This window comes from Lissotriton helveticus, chromosome 7 (genome assembly GCF_964261635.1).
Source record: "Lissotriton helveticus chromosome 7, aLisHel1.1, whole genome shotgun sequence".
NCBI lineage: Eukaryota > Metazoa > Chordata > Amphibia > Caudata > Salamandridae > Lissotriton > Lissotriton helveticus.
The window spans coordinates 98,844,168-98,864,516 of NC_136068.1; the positions used below are offsets into that span (position 1 = coordinate 98,844,168).

The 20,349-nt window shown below is 42.2% G+C and overlaps 1 protein-coding gene across 2 annotated transcripts in view; it reads right to left on the reverse strand.

Moving 5' to 3' along the window:
- The window catches only part of CABLES2 (Cdk5 and Abl enzyme substrate 2), a 159,265-nt gene that overhangs the window by 7,885 nt on the left and 131,031 nt on the right, over positions 1-20,349 (reverse strand). For both annotated transcript variants that reach the window (XM_078651605.1, XM_078651606.1), the window contains 3 exons: positions 18,116-18,278; positions 13,046-13,149; positions 12,615-12,721 (listed from right to left, as the gene is read on the reverse strand). In XM_078651605.1, coding sequence (XP_078507731.1) covers positions 12,615-12,721; positions 13,046-13,149; positions 18,116-18,278 — 374 coding nt within the window. The remainder of the gene's footprint in view (positions 1-12,614; positions 12,722-13,045; positions 13,150-18,115; positions 18,279-20,349) is intronic.

A 20,349-nucleotide genomic window follows, 5' to 3' on the forward strand; every position in this document is an offset into this window, starting at 1 on the left:
ATTCCATCCTGGTGGAAATAATGCAATTGGACTGAGTTGTCCCAGGCAGCCTCTATCAGTGCCCCTAGCAGACAATATTAGTGCAAAGATTTCACTGGACCGATCAGCCGCATTAGGACAGTCAACACCTGCCTCATATTAGACTCTCTGGGTAAAACTAGGGGCTTTTTTCGCCTTATGGCTATATTTGGTTTTTGATTTTTTGGTTTGTACAGTTATGGACCCTAAATATTGTTGAAGTCTGAAGGAGACCAAGTTACATCACCCTGCACCTATTCCAGCTCACCTAATGTCTGCAACAGATATAATTATTTGAAGCTGGATGGAAGCAAAGGATAATCTACTAATGGAAGGGGCACAAAAGAAGCCCTCCATTTGGCCTTTAACTTGCGGACACTACCCAAAAAACAAGCATAATAAAAACTCACAGAGTACCAGCAATTTAGACTATCCCCACTCCCAAATCTGGTTGCATGCAACGGCCGGGCTTTACTTTTGTTCCTTACATATACTCAGTAAGATGCTCATCTTCTTCCACAAGCCCGGTCACCGAGCCATCACTGCTATCCTAGCATCCGCAAGATCTGACTTCTGAAATAGCTTTCCACCTTGTGATACACGCCATCAGGTTGGCTACTGGTGGGTAGTTAAGTCTGGTTCAAGCGTGAAGTGTGACTATGAAGGGAGACAAGTTATGGAAATATTTTGACAGTGTTTAACCTCTTCCAAACTCATGACGGCTCCCGGCCGCCATGAGTCACGGTGGAGGTGTGCGGATGACGGCCAGGAGCCGTCATGACCACGCCCGCGATCGGAATGTTCAGCACTGCGGCGGAATTCGCGCCGCAGTGATGAGGTTAATAAATCAAAGTACTCCACTGTCCTGAATTGTTCAGCAGGTCTGGGTAGCTCATTTTGGGAGGGAGAGAGGTTCTAGTAAGCATCAAATCAAACCAATTTCAACCCATGCTTCTGGTTTTACAGAGAGGAGGATGGATGGTTTATAAATTCACGTAAGACACCCATCATGAGTATTAGAGTATTATCAAAACAATACAGCAGGGCTCATTTAATATTGGGGTATGTAGTGGCAATGCTGATAGAAAAGTCAAACATGGAAATTATGAGGACAACAAAAAGGTCTGATTAATGTGAAACTCTGATATTTTATTTTATTTATTTATAAAGTTTTATATAGAGCAAACTTGATCCCGAAGGATATCAGAACGCTTTACAATTTGATAACTTCCCATCCTATTCCCCTATAAACCCACATCCCACTATGGAACTAAAAATGCAAAATTAGAACAAAAAAAATGTAACTACTACTAACATTTTTACACAGATAATAAAAACAAAACCAAATCTTATACCAAAAATACATGCATCACTCACATACAAAATAAACACAAACATAATTACATTAATGCAAAATCGATATTTTTAACATCAATATTTTTGCAAACTATATTAAACACCTCGATATTTTTTACATCTATGTTTTTGCAAATTATATTAAACATTTCAAAAAGGAAGAAATGGTGGGATCTTGAGGACATTTTGTGGAGAAATTCAGTGTACTGCTGATGAGCATGTGTAACAATCTCACTCACTCTTCTGGCTGATGGAATAGACACCAGAAATGCAACTTTACAGGATTTAAATTTAGGGTCTGCCTTATGCATCGTTCAAAGCTGGCCCATAAGTACTGGCACACTATTACTGAAATATCATCAATCAATCAGGATTTATATAGGCAGCTAATCACCCACAAGGGCATCCACAGAGCCTTGCTGCATCCCAAGGGTTCAGTTGTCCAGTCAGGTCATGAGTCCTTTCCTGAATTACAGAAGAGAGGATGGAGTCCAGAGGTGAAGGGGGAGGTCATTCCAGGACTTGGCAGCGAGATGGAGAAAGAGTCCTCCACTATAGCTTTGACGGATGCGGGGATTGTGTGTGTGATGGAGTGTGAGGTGGAGAGAAGCAGGCAGAGCGCACCTGTCTGGAGCGTTGGTGGACGTTCATGCGGTAGCCCATGTATGCTGGTCCTTGATTGTGAAGGGCTTTGTAGATGTGGGTCAGCATCTTGAATTGGCATCTCTTCTGAATGGGGAGCCAATGGAGGTTCTTGAGGTGCGGAGTGATAGGAGTGTCTGGGGAGGTAGAGGATGAGTCTGGTCACTGAATCCTGTATAGTATGCAGTCACTTCAGGAGTTGCCTGATTATTCCTACGTAGAGTGGGTTTTTATAGTCCAGCCTGCTGCTAACTAGAGCTTGAGCGACTGTTCGTCTGTTGTTTACGGGGAACCATTTGAAGATTTTACAGAGCATGCAAAGAGTGAGGAAGCAGCTGGAAGAGACCGGGTTGGAGTAACAGTAGCCGGTTTCTTAACGGAAGAAATACCTTCCTAAGTCCCACCAAGAACTACTGAATCACCAGTATGGTGTTAAACAGATACCAGACAAAAAAAGTACATGAGACAAGCAACAGCAGCATCCAACAAACGACCAGATTTAGGGAAATAAAGAAGAGAGGCTTGCACAGTCACTTTTGGACAGGTCCTGCATTGACTTGCTTTTCTAGACATAAATCTAGTGTGCACAAAAGCAGACCCTTTATGCCTACAAAGCATGTGATCTTCTCATAGAATAGTAGGTGGATTTCCTCCTTCAGAATGCTCATACACTCAGACAGATGTAGATGTTTGTACTGGGTTTATTCAGGATACCGCTGTCACCCACATTTCTGGTTTTTGGCCCATTAGAAGGTTGTGGGCACTGGAGTGGCCAGCTGTGAGCATGGAGGATCATCTTAATCTCAGCTGCTTAAAGTAAAGTCACTTTTGGGGGGAGACTATTTGGTGGGAAAGTGTACCGATATGATCCCTAACAGTCTGCTCCAGGCATTCCCTCCAGAGTCGGGTTCTAGGAACCTCAACACAATATCTCAGCATTTTGCATCACTGCATGACAGAAAAAAGTCACAGTTCAGCACCCCCACTCCCATTAGGAGAAGAAATGCAAAAGCACAGTCAGCATCACTTGAGCTGCGTTCTTATCCTTTGCGTTTTGAAGGCTCAAAAAGGTGAATTGCTCTGATCTGGTGGTTTTGGAACTGATGGAAATTTCAAATATTCAGAGCCTCTTTAGTACTTTGATTTTGTCCCTTCTAGTTTACTCCGGGAAAACACAGTTGTACCAAAATGTGGAAAATGAAGGCAAATGCAGGAATTACTTGAGAAGCAGATGGACTGCTCCAAGATCCAGCATTAGGTATGAGGTAGGAATATTTTTCTGCTTAACCAATGTTCTTACACTGCCCGATTCTACAACACTACATCAAAAAAATCATATAGGAGGGCATTGTCTGCTTAAAGACTTTGCTGTATAAATGGCAAAAGGCTCTGCCATTTCTATCTCGGCTTGGATTTCACTGTGCTAATTCTATGCTTGAAAACTTTGCTAGAAAAGCAGACATTTGAGGTGAGCAGATCTAGAGTGTCGCTGGTGTTGAGAGTGCTCTCTACAGGAGCAGCTTTCCACCTAAACTTGAGAACTACCCAGAGTTCTCTGCTTCTTTTTTGTGTGTATATATATTCCAAATGAAGGTGCTCAAACACTAGAGAGTGCCACACACAGCGTTCAAAGTATCCACTTTTATTGCAGGACTGCACGACGTTGACCTTTGTGGTTACAGCTACAATATCGCCATACGCGTTATATATATATGAGCAAGGCGGTTGTTCTGCCGAAACTCGTAGAGCCATCATCGTTGGGTGAATAAAAACTCCTCTCTGATGAAATTCCCAAGAGGTATGGAAGTAACCATAAATGGCAAGAAACACCGATTCGCTGACTTCCAAAATTGTAGGTCAAAAAATCTCATTTACTTAATTCAATGTCCCTGCAACCTCACGTACATAGGAGAAACATCTAGGGAAATTAGAATCAGACTGAATGAACACAGGTCTGCGATAAGAACGAATAAAAGTACTGCACCGCTTGTAGACCATTGGTTATCGGCCAAGCACACCAACCAAGAATTAAGGTGGTGTGTCTTGGAATCCATCAAAATGAGCACAAGGGGAGGAGATGTAAATACCAAGCGCAAGAAACGTGAGCAGTTCTATATGTCGAAATTTAACACTGTGCGACAAGGACTGAACAGTAAGGAAGACTGGGAGAGGATACTCTAGTATCCTACCCGATTGATCTCCGTTCTGCAGTACTCCGAAGAAAATAGTGGAATCCAGATGCCCCTTCATGCACAGTAGATAGTAGGGAGAGGCTATATATGGATTATTGTAGACAATATAACTCTCACAATATACTCTTTAATATAAGCAATTGCCCAAAATGAACCAGGGGGGCATAAATAGGTTTGTGTTCATTAAAGAGGGACGGTCCTTTGTGCACCAACAAATAGCTAACTGTGTAAACAGCCCTACATGGAAGATTGGAAATATAAACCAATGTATATAAATTGAGCACGTGAGGGTACAATTCAAATACATGAGGGCTAGGCATCATCATATGAACCGCAAGGACAAAAATAGTAAATTGATAAACACGTGACATCCAAACTGAGATAGCACGTGTTTTTTGTCTTTGGTTCTTTCTTAAGTAACACAATATTCCCTTTAAATCAGGCTAAGTGGAGACTTAAAATAGGGTGTAACTGTAGGGCAATGAGCCCAAGAGTATTGACTGGGACATGGTACTACCCGCCAATTGCGGTCTAATTATTGACCAGTCCAAGATGGCGGTAGCATATCCCCATTTATTTTACCATATGCGTACAACCGATCAAATACTCATAGTGTTTGATACTCAAATGTACGAAACCGGTGCCAAAAGAATAGAGTATCATGAATATATCATGATTTGAATTATATGAGGAGGGCCGTTTTAACATAATATATGGGTAGCCGCTATACTAGAAGAAATATCAGCACATTCAAATATGGCGGACACGTTTCCACATAGGATTGTGCAATAGGTATAATCACTTGTTTGCAACGAATGACCAGTCCAAGATGGCGGAAGCAATTCCCCGTATATTTTAACATATGCGTATTATCGTTCAAATATTGATATTGCTCGAGACTTAAATGCACGAGACTGGTGCCAAAAGAATAAATTATCATGTGTATATGATGATCGGAATGAGATGAGGAGGGCCGTTTTTAACATAACATAGGGGTAGCCGCTATACTAGATGATCTATTTGCACATTTAAATATGGCGGCCACGTTTCCCCATAGGATTACCATAGGATTGCTCAATAGGTATAATCACCTGTTTTTAATTAACATCAAGACCGCGCCAAAAAGGCCCCATAAAAGAGGCCATTCAGTTACGGGTCACAGTCCATGAGGAAGCTGTATCCGGAACAAGGCGACAGGGAGGCCGACATTCATCAAAAAGGTAAGAAATGCCCCGCAACGAGAAACCGCGACTGCATGCTAGAGGATTAAGATAGTTAAAAATTGGGTTACCCGGTCAGTGCGTTGCCCCTAGAACTAACTCCTGCTTGGTGGAGGGTGGATATAACTCTAATTTATGTGTAGAAGTGGTACTTAGACAAATAATGTCATATACTCAATGGTTGTAAACAAATGGGTTATAGTCACCGAGGGCTCGAACTAACAGCCTCTCTAGACTCATAATAATTGATAACGTTAAAAGAAAACAAAGTAAGGACAAGCCGCTCCAATTATGAAAAGAATTGCATGCATATAACAGTGAGGAGAGTTCTTGTGAATAATACGCTCCACATTTATGACAGTCGTGTAGGATGACAGATACTCGAGGGAAGACAATGGAATACCTATGATCCGTTGTTCTTCTAGGTGTAGAAAAAACAAAAAGTGCAACTTAAAGACACCTCCAAATGAAGGACAAAACAAGTGGGTAGACGAAAACGGAAAGTAGAAAACGTACGCCCTACCTACAAATGAAAAATTGGAGCGCTGCATAGATGCCACTACAAAAGGTAGAGTCGGTTCTTCAATAAATTTATTGATCCTTACATTAAAAGGCTGAGGTTCTCCATCGTTTTGTATTGTTTACCAAGACTGCTATGTATTTCTGTTCCTTTTTAGTTACGTGTGGTTAAAGCCTAAAAGATAGACGGTGGTCGCCCCAGATACAGCAAAGACCATATATATGAAATTTTAAATTCAGGTAATGAGTGTTTTTGATGGGAAGACTAATCTATAATTAAAGCAGGATTAGTCTTAAAACAAAGCGGGGTATATTTGAATCTTGCTATTTATTCTCCAGGTGGATTAACTATTTGACATAATTCCGCCAATGAAGAAAAGTTCGCAGATGGCAGAATAAAGATAGAATAAATCTGCATCTTTAAGAGAGCACATATGCTTCATATCTCCCTTAAATGTTGAGGTAGGTCATATATTTAAAAAGTGGTCATCCCAAAACGCAGATTGTGAGTTGATAGAATGACTACATCCTTGTTAAGAAAAGAAAAGGAACAAGGCCTTTTATGCAATGTAAAAACATCTTAAATCTGAAAAGTGCTTGGATAACAGTTGGAATTCAGCGTAGGTCTTTTCTTATTTTTAAACAAAAAAAGCTACAATTAATGTTTGTAAATGCTGCAGCTACTGTTATGTATCCTGTTACGTTGACAAGTAACCAATGTATTGATAAGAATTTCTACATTTCTGTACAAGACAGCTGGTATAAAGGTACAACGATGGTAGATATGTATTAGCTAAGCACAAAGTATAAGGTTAAAAATGTCTGAATGGATAGTAGATAGTTAACTGCTATGTAATAATTTTACAATGCCAAATAACGAAGTGGCGCATAAAGCAGATGTGACACCTAGCTTAAGCCTAACAGTCAGTGTATAATAGGCCCCTATTGATTATTTGTTTTCTGTAACTTTACCTTTTAGATACTTTTAACAAAAAAAACCTGTCCTGAAGAAGGTGTCATCATCAACAAAAGACACCGAAACGCCGCGTCGACCTTTGGTTTTTTTAATTTTGTATTTTATTGTGCAATGTTTTTGTGATGCAAATGATTATGTATGACTTTTTAATAAATTGTTGATTTTTCACTGGTAATGATTACAGTCTTTTAACAGTCTTTTAACTGTTGTGTGTGTATCTAGATAGGGTCCCTACACTGACTATTGGCCGCTATTAGTATGATAAAATGATGTTATGTTGATATATTTCTAGTTGTGTGAGCATAGATAACCCTCAAAGCCTTTCGGCTAGGTTACTCTACGCTCCAGGGTATATCCCCACCAAGTAGGGACTTTTTGCTTGTTTCTGTATACTTTCTACCCGGTCCCTTAAACGGTCCCAAGGGTACCTCCCTCCTTGTGTTGTGAGGAAATTCCCACGGAGTCAGCGCCTTTTTTCTTATTCGTGAAACGAAGGTTTGGATGATATATCTATCTATATATATATCTATATATATATATATATATATATATATATATATATATATATATATATATATATATATATATATATATATATATATATATATATATATATATATATATTCCAAAGTTTCCCATAGCTTTTAAGGACGCCACTCCCAGGAGTTCTGTTAAACATAACCTTTATTTCACGGCAGCCTGTTCACTCCAAATTATAACGTTTTCCTCCTGACGCGTTTCGGGGCTCCGCCCCTTAATCATAGGAAGTAGCTGTCAGGTCACGGGGGTGCACCACGCCATTCATCCCATACCTAGCATGCCTCTCACAGGCGAGTAGTTTTGTGGCATGCTGGGAATTGTAGTGCCGCGTTTATATATCCATATTAATTATCTCCCCTCCAGTGGGGTCCGTTGTTCCTGACATCAGTGTTCTGCTTGAAAACAAGTTATTAAGCCCTCCGGTGGGCCTTGGGGTGAAGAGGCAGCCGTTATTGCCGAAGAAACTCCACGCTGCAGGTAGGTTTCGGCACAGTTCCAAAACCCGCAGTCCCGCATCTCATTAGGCGGGTGGTGCAATCCTCCACGGCCAGGGGTGCCGTGTGCAATTTGTTTCCAAAGTTTCCCAAAGCTTTTAAGGACGCCACTCCCAGGAGTTCTGTTAAACATAACCTTTATTTCACGGCAGCCTGTTCACTCCAAATTATAACGTTTTCCTCCTGACGCGTTTCGGGGCTCCGCCCCTTAATCATAGGAAGTAGCTGTCAGGTCACGGGGGTGCACCACGCCATTCATCCCATACCTAGCATGCCTCTCACAGGCGAGTAGTTTTGTGGCATGCTGGGAATTGTAGTGCCGCGTTTATATATCCAAACTTTGGAAAATTATATATATATATATATATATATATATATATATATATATATATATATATATATATATATATATATATATATATATATATATATATATATATATATATATATATATATATGTCACTGTCCATGTCATGAATGATGTAATATGTGACATCATCAGCAGTGGTGGATTGCGGGTGCGCGAAATATAGTTAGTACAACTAACTATATAAGAGCAATTTCAATGGTTTTGTATGAGTGAAATGTCCAGCTAACTATAACGCCCCTAAAACTTAGCTTTTTTAGAGGAATTAGCATTTAAAAAACCTTTGAAATTCACTTAAAAACCATAGGTTTCAGGCCTTATATAGTTAGGAATTAGCATTTAAAAAACCTTTGAAATTCAAACTATATAAGGCCTGAAACCTATGGGTTTTTCAGTGAATTTCAAAGGTTTTTTAAATGCTAATTCCTAACTATATAAGCCCTGAAACCTATGGTTTTTTAAGTGAATTTCAAAGGCTTTTTAAATGCTAATTCCTAACTATATAAGGCCTGAAACCTATGGTTTTTAAGTGAATTTCAATGTTTTTTTTTACATTCTAATTCCTAACTATATCCGGCCTGAAACCTATGGTTTTTTCATTAAATTTCGAAGGTTTTTTAAATGACAATTTTTAAATGTATTAATTGTTATTTTTTATACTGATTTACTACATTTTTGCAGGCAGGTGCTCAGAGGGCACGCCCCCTTTTTACAACACTCTGCAGTGCAGCTCCATGGCGCTTACTGGAGATACCTGTTGGACTAGTTCCCTCTAGGGGACCTCTGGATTGAACAGGAATTAATTCCCCAACTTAAACTGTGCAAACGCGCCCTGTAGAGAGTTCTAAATTGGGGGATTAAGTTCCCTTGCATACTGGGGGTCTCTGGAGGCCAACTAGCCCACCATGAGCCTCCATTATGCGCCAGGGGGCTTCTACCCTGCCCCCTTTTTGAGTTCTACACGTTTGTTTTACTGCTTTCTTGTGCCTCAGTCTACCGAGAAAAACCAAAGGTGATGATGGACGGAGCTTTGACAATACAAACACTCACCCCCAGTCAACTGATCTGGGTTAATCCATCACCCTTCTTTAGCTCACTCCGCCACCCCAGTTCAGACATGGCCATATGCAAATCAGTCTGACCCTGTGCCTCATGGGAACAGTCCAGCCCGAACTGTCAAGCCATGTCTTCCCTGGACCGGAATCAAGCTTCCCAGGACCGGTTTCTGGCAATACAGCCGTCTTCAGCCGGGCTTGCTTGACTCCAGTGGCAAAGTGAGCAAGGGACTCACGTCTGAGCATACCCTGCCACACTTAGGGCGAACAAAGAAAAACCAAAGGTGATGATGGACAGAGCTTTGACATTACAAACACTCACCCCCAGTCAACTACCTCACAAAGGCGGCAAGCCTTTGAAGCTTCACCTTCGTGGACCCTGCCCATCCTGGGGAGGCTTGGCACCTCGTCCCAGGATGTGCATTGTTTCAGACCCCCAAAGAGCAGCAGGCTTCAGGGGTCCATCTCTAAGATGCCCTCTGTGTGCATTTTTCATTAAATCCAACACTGGCATCAGTGTGGGTTTAATGTGCTGGGAAATTTGATGCCAAACTTCCCAGTTTTCAGTAAAGCCATTATTGTGCTGTTTTCGTAATGACAAACTCCCAGTACCATATACTCTTAATGGCATTACTGCAATTACAATGTCTAAGAAGTAGACACTGTAGGGGTACAGGGCTCATGCACCTGTATCCTCACCACTAGTATAGTGCACCCAGCTAGAGGGGTTGCTGATATATGCCAGGGCAGTGGGTTGTAGACATGGCACACAGTGCCATGTCGACTCTTCACTTTGATCTACACCAAAACACGCCGCCTGCAATGGCAGTGTGTGTGTGTGTGTGTGTGTGTGTGTGTGTGTAAAACGGTACAGGGCCTCTAAGGATGGTACAATAAGTGCTGCAGTCCTGGCCACAGTACCCCTGGCACATGTGGCACCATTTACATGGGATTGACATGTGGCCAAAGAGTGCCAACTTTTTTTTTTATGTAGTATAGGGAAAGAACATAGGCCCTGCGTACCTGTTTGGCAGAAACCCATGGCACACTCAGTCAAAGTACATCAGCAGTTTGGCAAAAAGTGGGGGCAACCATGCAAAAGGAAGGTACTTTCTTACACCTATTGATATTGAAGTGAAAAATGAGGCTGTACTTTCAGACAATAGTGAAACAGATGTAGAGTAGGTATGTTCATATCTGCAACAGCATTCCAGAGCCTTCCACTGTATATGTTGGACATTTGATGCAGAACCAGCACCTTGCATTGCTCTTATTTTTTCTATTTGCTTGCCGCCTTTGGATCAATAAAGGCCAAGAGACTTGCCTTGAACAACTTCTATTAACCAAAAATAACATGACCATACGCATATTCTGTAGTTTTAGAAACTTTAACCCACCCATTACAGTTTTCAAAGATGTTCCTCCAGGGCAGGACCATGTGTCCTTTTTATGGTCAAACAGAACAGTATTTAGCAACCATGTGTCTTTTGTTAACATTGTATTGCTGGAAGGTAGTTGGTTAGGCTTCTTCTCCTTGTGCAGCAAATGCATGAGGCATCATCTGGTGGTTGCTACGGCCTTTTAATGCCCCAGTCATTTGCTCTGCCGCTTCGTGTTTCTACCTTTGTTGCTCGAATGCGGACCTCTAGTGTTTGTTGAGTATGCTGGTTCTGTTGCTAGCAGGGTTTTTGAAACTTCGAACAAAAAGCATCTCACAACTTCAATTATTGTCTTAGAAAAGACCCTCTTCACTTCTTTATTCCACTTTCAATTTTTCATTCACAGATTTCATTAGCTGCATGAGACATACAATGTAAGTTTCCTGAGTCCATTAGGTAACAACCCTGAGTCCATTAGGTAACAACCCTGTCAAGTCTTTTGCAGAGGTCATCCCATGATTGGAGGAGATCTTTCCCTGTTTCCTGACCACTGAAAAATCCTCCAACGATCCCTAGGAAGAATGTCTGCAGACTGGAATGCCAGACCTCATGGTCACAGCAGCCAAGCAGGCCTTCAGAATTTGTCACAACACCAGCTGTTTTGCAAATATTTTTCCTAGAGAGGCCATTCAGGAGAAGCGTGGCTCAGTGGTTAGAGGCGGCAGACCCGGAAGCTGAGATCAGCCCTGGACCAGGGTTCGATTCCCCGCCTCGGCGGGTCTCGGGCTCAAAAATTCCACGGACTTGACAATTCTCGCTCCGGTGCCTACTCGACTCACGGGGTCACACTCTGCGACTCTGGGCAATAGCTTGCTTAATCTCCACTACAGCCCCTCGCGGCGGGATGCCTGGCTTTCACCTTGTGAATACCCTGCCGGGGTATCTCACAGGGGAATACTAGGACGGGTTCCCTAAGCAAGCGCCTTGAGACCCCTGGGTGATTAGTGCGCTATATAAATCGAAACACATTTACATTTACATTCAACTGCTCTTTCACAGGAGGAGATTCTCGTTTTGCGAATGGATGAAAACATGCAGGATTCGCACTCAAGATCTACAGGTTCTTGTCCTGAGAGTTGTATGTGTTTGGTTTTGGAACATAAAACTAATATATGCATCACTGGCCCTGTCCAAAGGATGCAGGTGCCACAAAAGGGAAGCTGACCCAGACATACAGAAAACAAGACCTGGTTGGAATAAGTCTGTTGTTGACTTTCCTAATAGATCTTCTTCTGCCCAGCCTTGTGGAACTGTATAAGAGGAGTTCCTTTGGCCGGGTTGCTCTCCTTATGCTTTCACACAGGAACCAAAATGCAGTCTTTGGTGAAAGACAATTCTAGATTTGAGGACCCAATACGGGGCGCTCTGCACAGGAGTTCCACTCAAGGCAATCCCCAGAAAGGTCTGAAAACAAATATATATTATACCTTTTGTGCCTCCGACACCTTTTGTGCCTCTGACACCAGTTTAGTCTTTATGGTGTACTAGGCAAACTACCCAATCAGCACAATATTCGGACACTAAATGAGCCAGGATGAGAGCAGACAGCTTGCAAAATGCTTTAGAATCCTGCAAATCATTACTAGGGGTGAGGGATCACTCTGGAATTTGCAGCAATTTGTGATTAGGACTGAGTGAGGTTCCTGGTATTGGATTTTACTAACATTTTGGCAGCCCTGCCCATAAGCTGAGCAGCCATCTTTTCACAAAGGGGCAAACTCGCTTTGCATCAAATACAAGGCAAACTCACAGTTGAATAGACAGAATGGGTGTCTTAATAAGGCTCTGGCATGTACCTTCTAATTTTGCTCAGGGTCAGCTTGATATGAGGGAACTTCTCCTTGAAAGTCTCATTCATGTTCTTCTTCAGCTCGGACGGCTTCACATATTCTATAACAGTGGTCTAATTGATAGAGAAATATTTTGATTAACCAAAGTACTAAAGACAACAGTGTGGAAATATAATTTTCTTTACACGTGGGTTAAACACTTCTTTTCAATTCTGTGAATGTGAAAGACTGGTGACCAGGTCTCCATATAAAGTGATGTTAAGCACATCCTATTCATGGACATGAAAAGCAACTTGGTGGAAAAATTGGTGATCAGATGGGGAACTCAAAGTATTAAAGTTGTCACAATACTACCTACTCGTAACATATTTACTAGCCCCTCCGTTCACCTCGACTTACACCCACCATACATAGAGATATACTTAAAAGGATATTACCATGTATGAAGCGAAGATGAGAACACGTTTATGTTTTCCGAAGGGCCACTGGGGATCATCCAAGAGGTTGGGATCATATTCAGTCACCTCTCCAGGATCGCTCCCTAGCATAACAAATACAGAAGAGATCAAAAAGAATGACAATTAACTCAGAATGACAGAAGTAATAGTTTTCATGTTGTATGTGTAAATTGGGACGGTTACCTTGAAAAATGTGGTTTCATGCAACAAAATGTTTATTAAAAACAGCAAGGGAAGAACAGGTTACTTACTTTTGGTAACACTCTTTACAGTTACTCTAACCGCAGGATTCTTAATTTTACAGCAATGCTCCTGCCTCTCAACAGGTGGCGCTGTGTGGCTCAATTGTGACTCTGTATCGCCCCCAGAAGTAACAGAGAAGTGCTGCATATGAGTGCCAAACCTTTGTGTTGATGGAAGTCTCTTAATTTTTCTCCTTTTGAGTCCAGAGAAGCGGAGTATCAGAGTAGAGTTTTCAGTGAAAACAATACTTTTGCAACTTATGCTGGGCATAAACTTTATTTGGGCCTTACAGATGCAAGCATGAAGAAAGTTGCATTTAAATATTAGTCTTAGTATTCCCTAGTAGATAAACCCACCACATCTTTAGAGGGGATAATAAGATGGTTGAAGACAAATTATATATGACCTTTTCTTGCCAACTCAAATAGGTGCTCTGTCTAGCCCCTGGTTAGGAAAGAAGTGATAGCTCAGGAGATTGCCATAAAGGCCTGCCATGGCTGCCTAGCAGTGTCAATACAGCACTCATAGTGGTAGAAGTATGTGGTCCAGGTAAAGAGACTTGGGAGTTTCTTTCACACTGTCTACACAGTCAGGGAAATCAGGAAGAAGAACAGTCTTTAGGAGGGAAACTGGATCTTTATCTAGTGGCCAGTTTTGTCCTTCCCTTTCCTTGCATTGCTTTAAATAGATGCAAGAGCCAGAAATGCTTCAGTGAGGATTCTAGCAGGCAGGTTTCAATGCAATAATGAGTCAATTCTGCCTAGAAATAATACGTAGAGTTGTGCACACAGATGTGTGTTTGCAGGTTCAAGTGTTGTTCTTGGTAGAATCTCAGACTGATCACTGTTTGGAGGGTGTTCAAAAGACTCTTTTCGTTGAGCCATGCACGTATATTTTTTTGTAGCTATTGTGTACCCCTTGCATAAAAGAGGTAGTTTTTGTTGCTTAGAATGTGTGCAAATGGTTTCATGTAAATGCTTAACACAGTGTGATCTAACTGAGGAATGCCATGGCACAAAGTTGTTTTGTTCGAGAAACGGTTATACATCTTATGTTGGATGGCATTTTCCCAAAATGAAGTAAACTATTTGAACACTACGCTTTAATACCCATCCTATCCCTGTGGATTGTCAGGAGGCAATCAGTTCAATGTGTTGTATGCTGCTGACATATCTAGGAAGATAAGACTGCATGATCTTCTACCCTCGGCAAAATGTGAAAGATGTAATTGATAGCTTTAGTGTGCCTCTTTTTGTCTAAAACTGGGCTCAGAAGTGCAGGCCCAGAAGGTTGTTTATCTTTAGTAAGTTCTATAGCCAAGTTAAGACATAGCCTTCTTACACATTAGCTAGGAAAAGTAGGCCTGCAACAGGCTGAAAGCTATTTAGGTTTTGGGGTCTAGCCCCAGTTTCTTTTGCAACGGAATGACTTTTGAATAAGTTGGGGACTATTCTTTGGGTTAGCGATGAGGGGGCAAGATTTGTTCTGGTTAAGTGTGCGCAAGGCATCGTCGGCAATGTGGACCATAGTAGTTTTGGTGCCCAGACCCGAACGTAAACCAGATTGAACAATTCCATCTCCTCGACCTTTGCCAATGCGATTGTGGAGCTGAAGGTGCACACATTATTTTAAGAGTTTAGCTCGAGTAGGATGTTTCAGATGAGGCGGTAGTTGTTTGGGTCAGAATTGGGCTTTTTTGGACAAGGGGTAACCAGGCCACTTTTTTTTATGGCACTCGGGAAAGGAGCCTTGGGTGAGTGAGGTATTATCCTAGTCCACAGTGGGAGTAGGGGGTGAATGGACTAATTTAGGAAATTGGGGGGGGTAGGGGATTGTTGAAGTGTTTGGAGAGTTTTAGGAGGATAATAGATTTAAGGTGCCAATTTCATCGAGGGTTTTGAAACTAGACCAGGAGGAATTATTTTTGGGTGAAATGGGGGTAATCCCAGGTAAGCTTCATGATCTGGTGGGGAAGGGAGTAGGGGCATGGCAGATGTTTGATAGCGCTATTGATGTTGTTGGTGATTTGCACGATTTTCTCTGCAAAAATGTAGGCAAAGGTTTCACTGTTTGGCAGTGTTGTGTTAAATGAGAAGGTAGGATTCGTTTTGCGGGTCGATCGGCTTTTGATAATTTCGAACTGTTTTTTTTGGTCGATTAGTTGCAGTATCCAAATGATTTGTGATGAAAGTCACTTTGGAGTTCCTGATGCGTCTACTGTAGGCATTGCGTATTTGGCGTAGGAGTTTGAGGTCGGCCAGTTCTGAGAGTCAGAGATGTCGGTGTTCTTCATTGAGGTTCGAGTTAAACCAAGGCTTGAATCTTCTAGTTTTTTAGAGGCAAGGGTATCCATATCTTTGACATGGAGGCGAAGTAGTGATCAGTGAGGTCATGGACGTCGTTCATGGGGAGGGCAGAGCAGGATGGCATTATCAAGAGTTGATATAGTGTGAGGGTTGATACTGTAGGTGTCTCGGACCCAGTGCTTGGCTTTTGTTGGTTGGCCTTTAGAAGTGGTTGCCTTTTTCTTTGATAAAGTAGGTGATGCAGTGGTGGTCAGTCCAATCACAAGGGAGAATAGATTCAAGTTGAATGGTGTTCTTTGCAATGCTTAGGTCCTTGTAGCTACTTTGGAGTGGGCGGTCTATTGAGGCTTGGATAAGGTTGAGATCCTGGAGGAAAGACTTGAAACTGTTAACAAGAGGGTCATTGGCATTGTTCCAATGAATATTAAAATCACCTAAGAAAATCTGATTGTTCTGCTCTACATTGTTGGAGGAGATAATATCCATGATCTGTTCAATGAACATGGGGTTATCTCGAGGAGGGTGATAAAACGTGTGGCGGTGCATCTTGGGTTGTTAGTGGTAATGTCGATCCGGAGGTATTCACAGGAGGGCAGAGATACAGTGTGCGATTGTTTCAGAGTGAGGATCTGTATATACAGGCTAGACCGCCTCCTGAGTGGTTTGGTCTAATGATGGCATGACTGGGTGGTGGGGGGGAGTGGAGGAGGCGGGGGGACTGGAATGTCCAGAATGGGAGTAGAGGGTTCATTCAACCAGGTTTCAGTGAGCATGAGGATGTCTAGGTTCTGGTTAAGAATGAAAGCAGCTATGTCAGCCTTGTGTTTCATGGCGGAGCGGCAAATTAGTAACACACATTTCAGGATTGTTTTGGAGGTTGTCAATGATGTATGCAAGACGGGAACTTGCGTAAGTTTCAATGTATGAATAAAGCTGGTGCTAGAGTGGGATGTCCTGATAGGGTGAGTGATGTCTTGATTTTTGTGGCTGGTAAAGTGTGTATGGCTGGAGCAAGGCTGTAGGTGTCAAGGAGGGAGAGTATATTGTCACTTGATAGCCGCCTAACTAACCTATCGGATCAAGTGGAGTAAACCTGAAAATAAAGTGGTAATAAAATTATTTTATTACAGGTTGCAGCTGCCAGTCCGGGTCAAGTGTTGGGGGTGGGGACATTATGGCTGACTGGCAGTAGGGAAGGAGTGGTGCTGCACTTTAAAAGTTTAAAGTGCGTATGTCACTTTGGCCGGCTGTCTTGAGACGGCCAGTCTGACATGCGCACTTTAAACCCCTCTAATCTGAGCTGTCTTACACACTTGGGTGGAGAGCAGGCACAGGCCTCCTGTGCCAGTAGGAGGATTGCACCAGTCCACTCCAACCAATCCTGGCCCTTTGCTCATACTGGTTAACAGCATGAGAGCAGAGCCTGGATTGGTATGGGGGAGTGGGCTCAGAGACCCCTTGCCGCCTCTTAGCAACGGAATACAGGAACAGAGAGGAGTAGGTAATTATTTTTTATTTCATTTAATATATTGGTTTTATTTTGTTTTACACACTGCCAGGTAGTGTGAGAAACTTGCACTGCCTTTTGCCTCAATTCCAGAGCTATTAATTGTGGCCCGTTATAAACACTGTTTATAATGGACCATGACAGAGCTTTGGGGTTGCTCCTAAAGGCATCCCCGGAGAGTTCGCCTGATCGCCCCACCACTTTTGAAAAGCAGTCAGCTGCCACGGAGGAGCAGGACACACAAAGGATTTTCAACAAGAATATATGCACTAATGGTCATAAGGAGCAGCATTTCAACACTAATCTGATATTTGTATCGACTGGTGCAATATACATCTTGGTCAAAGAGTCAGCCTTGAGGTCGAAAGTAATATGGCAACAAGCCAGTTGAGGAGCTTAATCCTAATGAACATAAGGCACGCAAGGAAGCGCTACATCCAATAAGAGGGGAGAGCTTCCCCAAAGAGAATGTCTGGAAAGCTTAGCCAATTTACAAGTCTACTGGGGCTCAACTAATACACATGAGACAAGTCAACTTCGACATCTAGCAATACATGAAACAGTTACCTAGCAGCTTCTGAGGGGATCCGAGATATACAGTCAGATTTCTAGACCATGGTTCAACCTCGAGTAGACTGTATGGCTCAACAATATCATCCATATTCGCCTGCACTGGAGCGCCTTTTGTCATGCCCATTTTAGGACTCTTTACTGAGAAACACAGCTCGAGAGACTAGGATGCATGAATTGTAATCAGCATAAATCTAATGATATTACACTGGTTAATCATCATATTTAATAATGGAATTCATTTACATTAAGCCATGGTATGGTATGGCATGCTGTTGTGCGACACACACTACAAGAGGAGTGGGCCATGCGTCAGTAAAACACAGGTATAAAAAACATGAACAGAAAAACATATAAAGCAGACAGATCAGTCGAACACGTTTATACCTTGCACAAATCTAGTTTTTGAGAGTTGTCCCTTACCAATTTCGGCTCCCGGAGAGACAGCACTAAATCTTGGAGTGCTAAAGTTACGTTTTGCAGAGTCCACCACACTACTACGATTATGGTTCACGGTTGTCAAAGGTTCCGTTTTCTGACTAACGAGGGCATTTGTTGGATGCAAGAACCGAGCATAAGAAACCACCTGAGGGGAAAAGAGAAAATTAATTTAATATTTTGTCAGACAATTTTTTTGCAATCTTTTATAGTTGGGTGTTCAATTGGAAAGCCTTCTATTCATGAAAATGTGAGTACCATTAAGAAATTTAGACCATGCCAGAACCGATCCCCTCCTGCTGCCACGCCTCTTCCCAAAGTTGCGACTACAACTGTCAGACCTTCTTTGTTCCCTTGTGTTTTATGCTTCATCCATCTTGCTGCAGTGAGGGGTACAAACTACCAGGGTGCCCCATCCAAGAACCCATCAGAGTTTTGAAGTAGTTTCTCTCAAAGGTCGTTCCCCGACACATCCTACCAAGTTCATCATGCATGACACGTTTCTTCGACAGATTTTACATCCAAGGGGGAGAAAGTAAAGTGCACAGCTCAGTTTTAAGAAAGGCAGAAGCTGCACTTCAAAACCACTGTGCTCATTATGGCAGCAATTGGAGTGGTTTCTTATTTTTGGCGAGTACCACAGAATCCATTTAGGGGTTGGGGCATGCAAGGGGCCATGAACTCAAAGAAGAATTCCATAAATGGAAATAGAGATTACAAGTGGCATTTCCTTTACTGTTCAGCAATCTTCATTAATATTCATAAACATTTGAGAGAACTGCAAGCAGAAGTAGAAAGCTTAGTAAGAGAACGCATAAGGGAAAATATAACAAAAAAGATTTTGCCGGGATGCTTGACCCACTTGGGTGCCTCAAAGGAAATGCCAGAGTTGGTGTCATCCAGGGGCAATTACTGTGGGATGCAACCCAGTTGATAAGAACCTCAGTCTAGTCTTGTCACAAAAATGACAGTCCAGCAACAACTACTATGCCACATGTAACTTCTGCAGTGAGCAAAAAATAGACAAAGGTTGCGTGGAGTAATTACCAGCAACCGACTAGTTCTAGCATTCCACACATTATTTTTCGCACTTGTTTGCCAGAATCCAGTCGATGCACGGCAAGTGCAGAATATCCATTAGAAGGACTTTAGTAGCTGCATTTCCTATTGTGGAATGGATATTAGCCCCACCATAAAGCCTTTTGATAGTGCACGCTAATACATAGCTATGGATTGTCTAGATGTCATACCAGCAGAGGCAGAACCTGGTTAAAACAACTATTCGGTGTCTGCGGCGGAGAATAGATTCGGACAGAAGGTGGGTAAAGAGACCGTTTGGTTTACATAGAAATCAGAAACTAGCTTTAGATAGAAAGATTGATGTGTTCTTAAAGTCACATTCATTCTTTAGAAAACGCGTATGCTTTAGAGAACAATGCCTGCATCTCACTGACTTCAATCGCTGAGCTAAGAGCTATTAGGAAATATGCAGAGGACTAGAAAACCACAGGCTCAAAAGAACTCCGGTAAACTCACATGTAGAAGGATGTAGTTGGGATGGACACTTTAAGGCCCTCCAAGGAAACATGTGTCAGTGGACAGAGAAGTCTGGGGGTCTCTCCTAGTAAGACTAAACAGGCAACTAATTTGATTGGTATTGTAAAGCAAGCTTAGTGAAAGAATGAAAAAGGGTAATAAAGTATGTCCTCAAAAGAGTTGGGAAACTTTGTGAAGCCGTGCCACACCCTGTCCTTCTACAGTTCTGGACAGCTAAGGTTGTTTTTCAGCAGAGAGTTTAACAAGCACGCAACCTCACGGAGGTGCTCTTTGTTGTTTTTGTACCCATCACAGCTGAGCTCTAATGCTATTTTGTCACTGAAAGTGTACGGTTTTGGGTGGCAGTTGCTACTGCACTCTAATCCCAGGGAATGTGGCAGTTGTTGCACAGGCATCATTTTGTGTGTGCCCCTCTAGGGCAAAACTGCCTTTCTCAAACAGGGGTGCGGAATTCCTATAGCCAGTCGCCCAGGACATATTGTTTGGGATCCAGGACATTTTCATGTTTAATTTGTCCCTGGGATAAGTAGGCCCAACCCCGCTGCAGCACAAACCATTTGGCTGCCAGTTTACGGTACCACATTAGGGATCGGAGAAGGGCATAGCCTGAAGTTCAGGCAATATTTGTGTCCATATGTTAACGCTGTTCCAACTTGTATCAA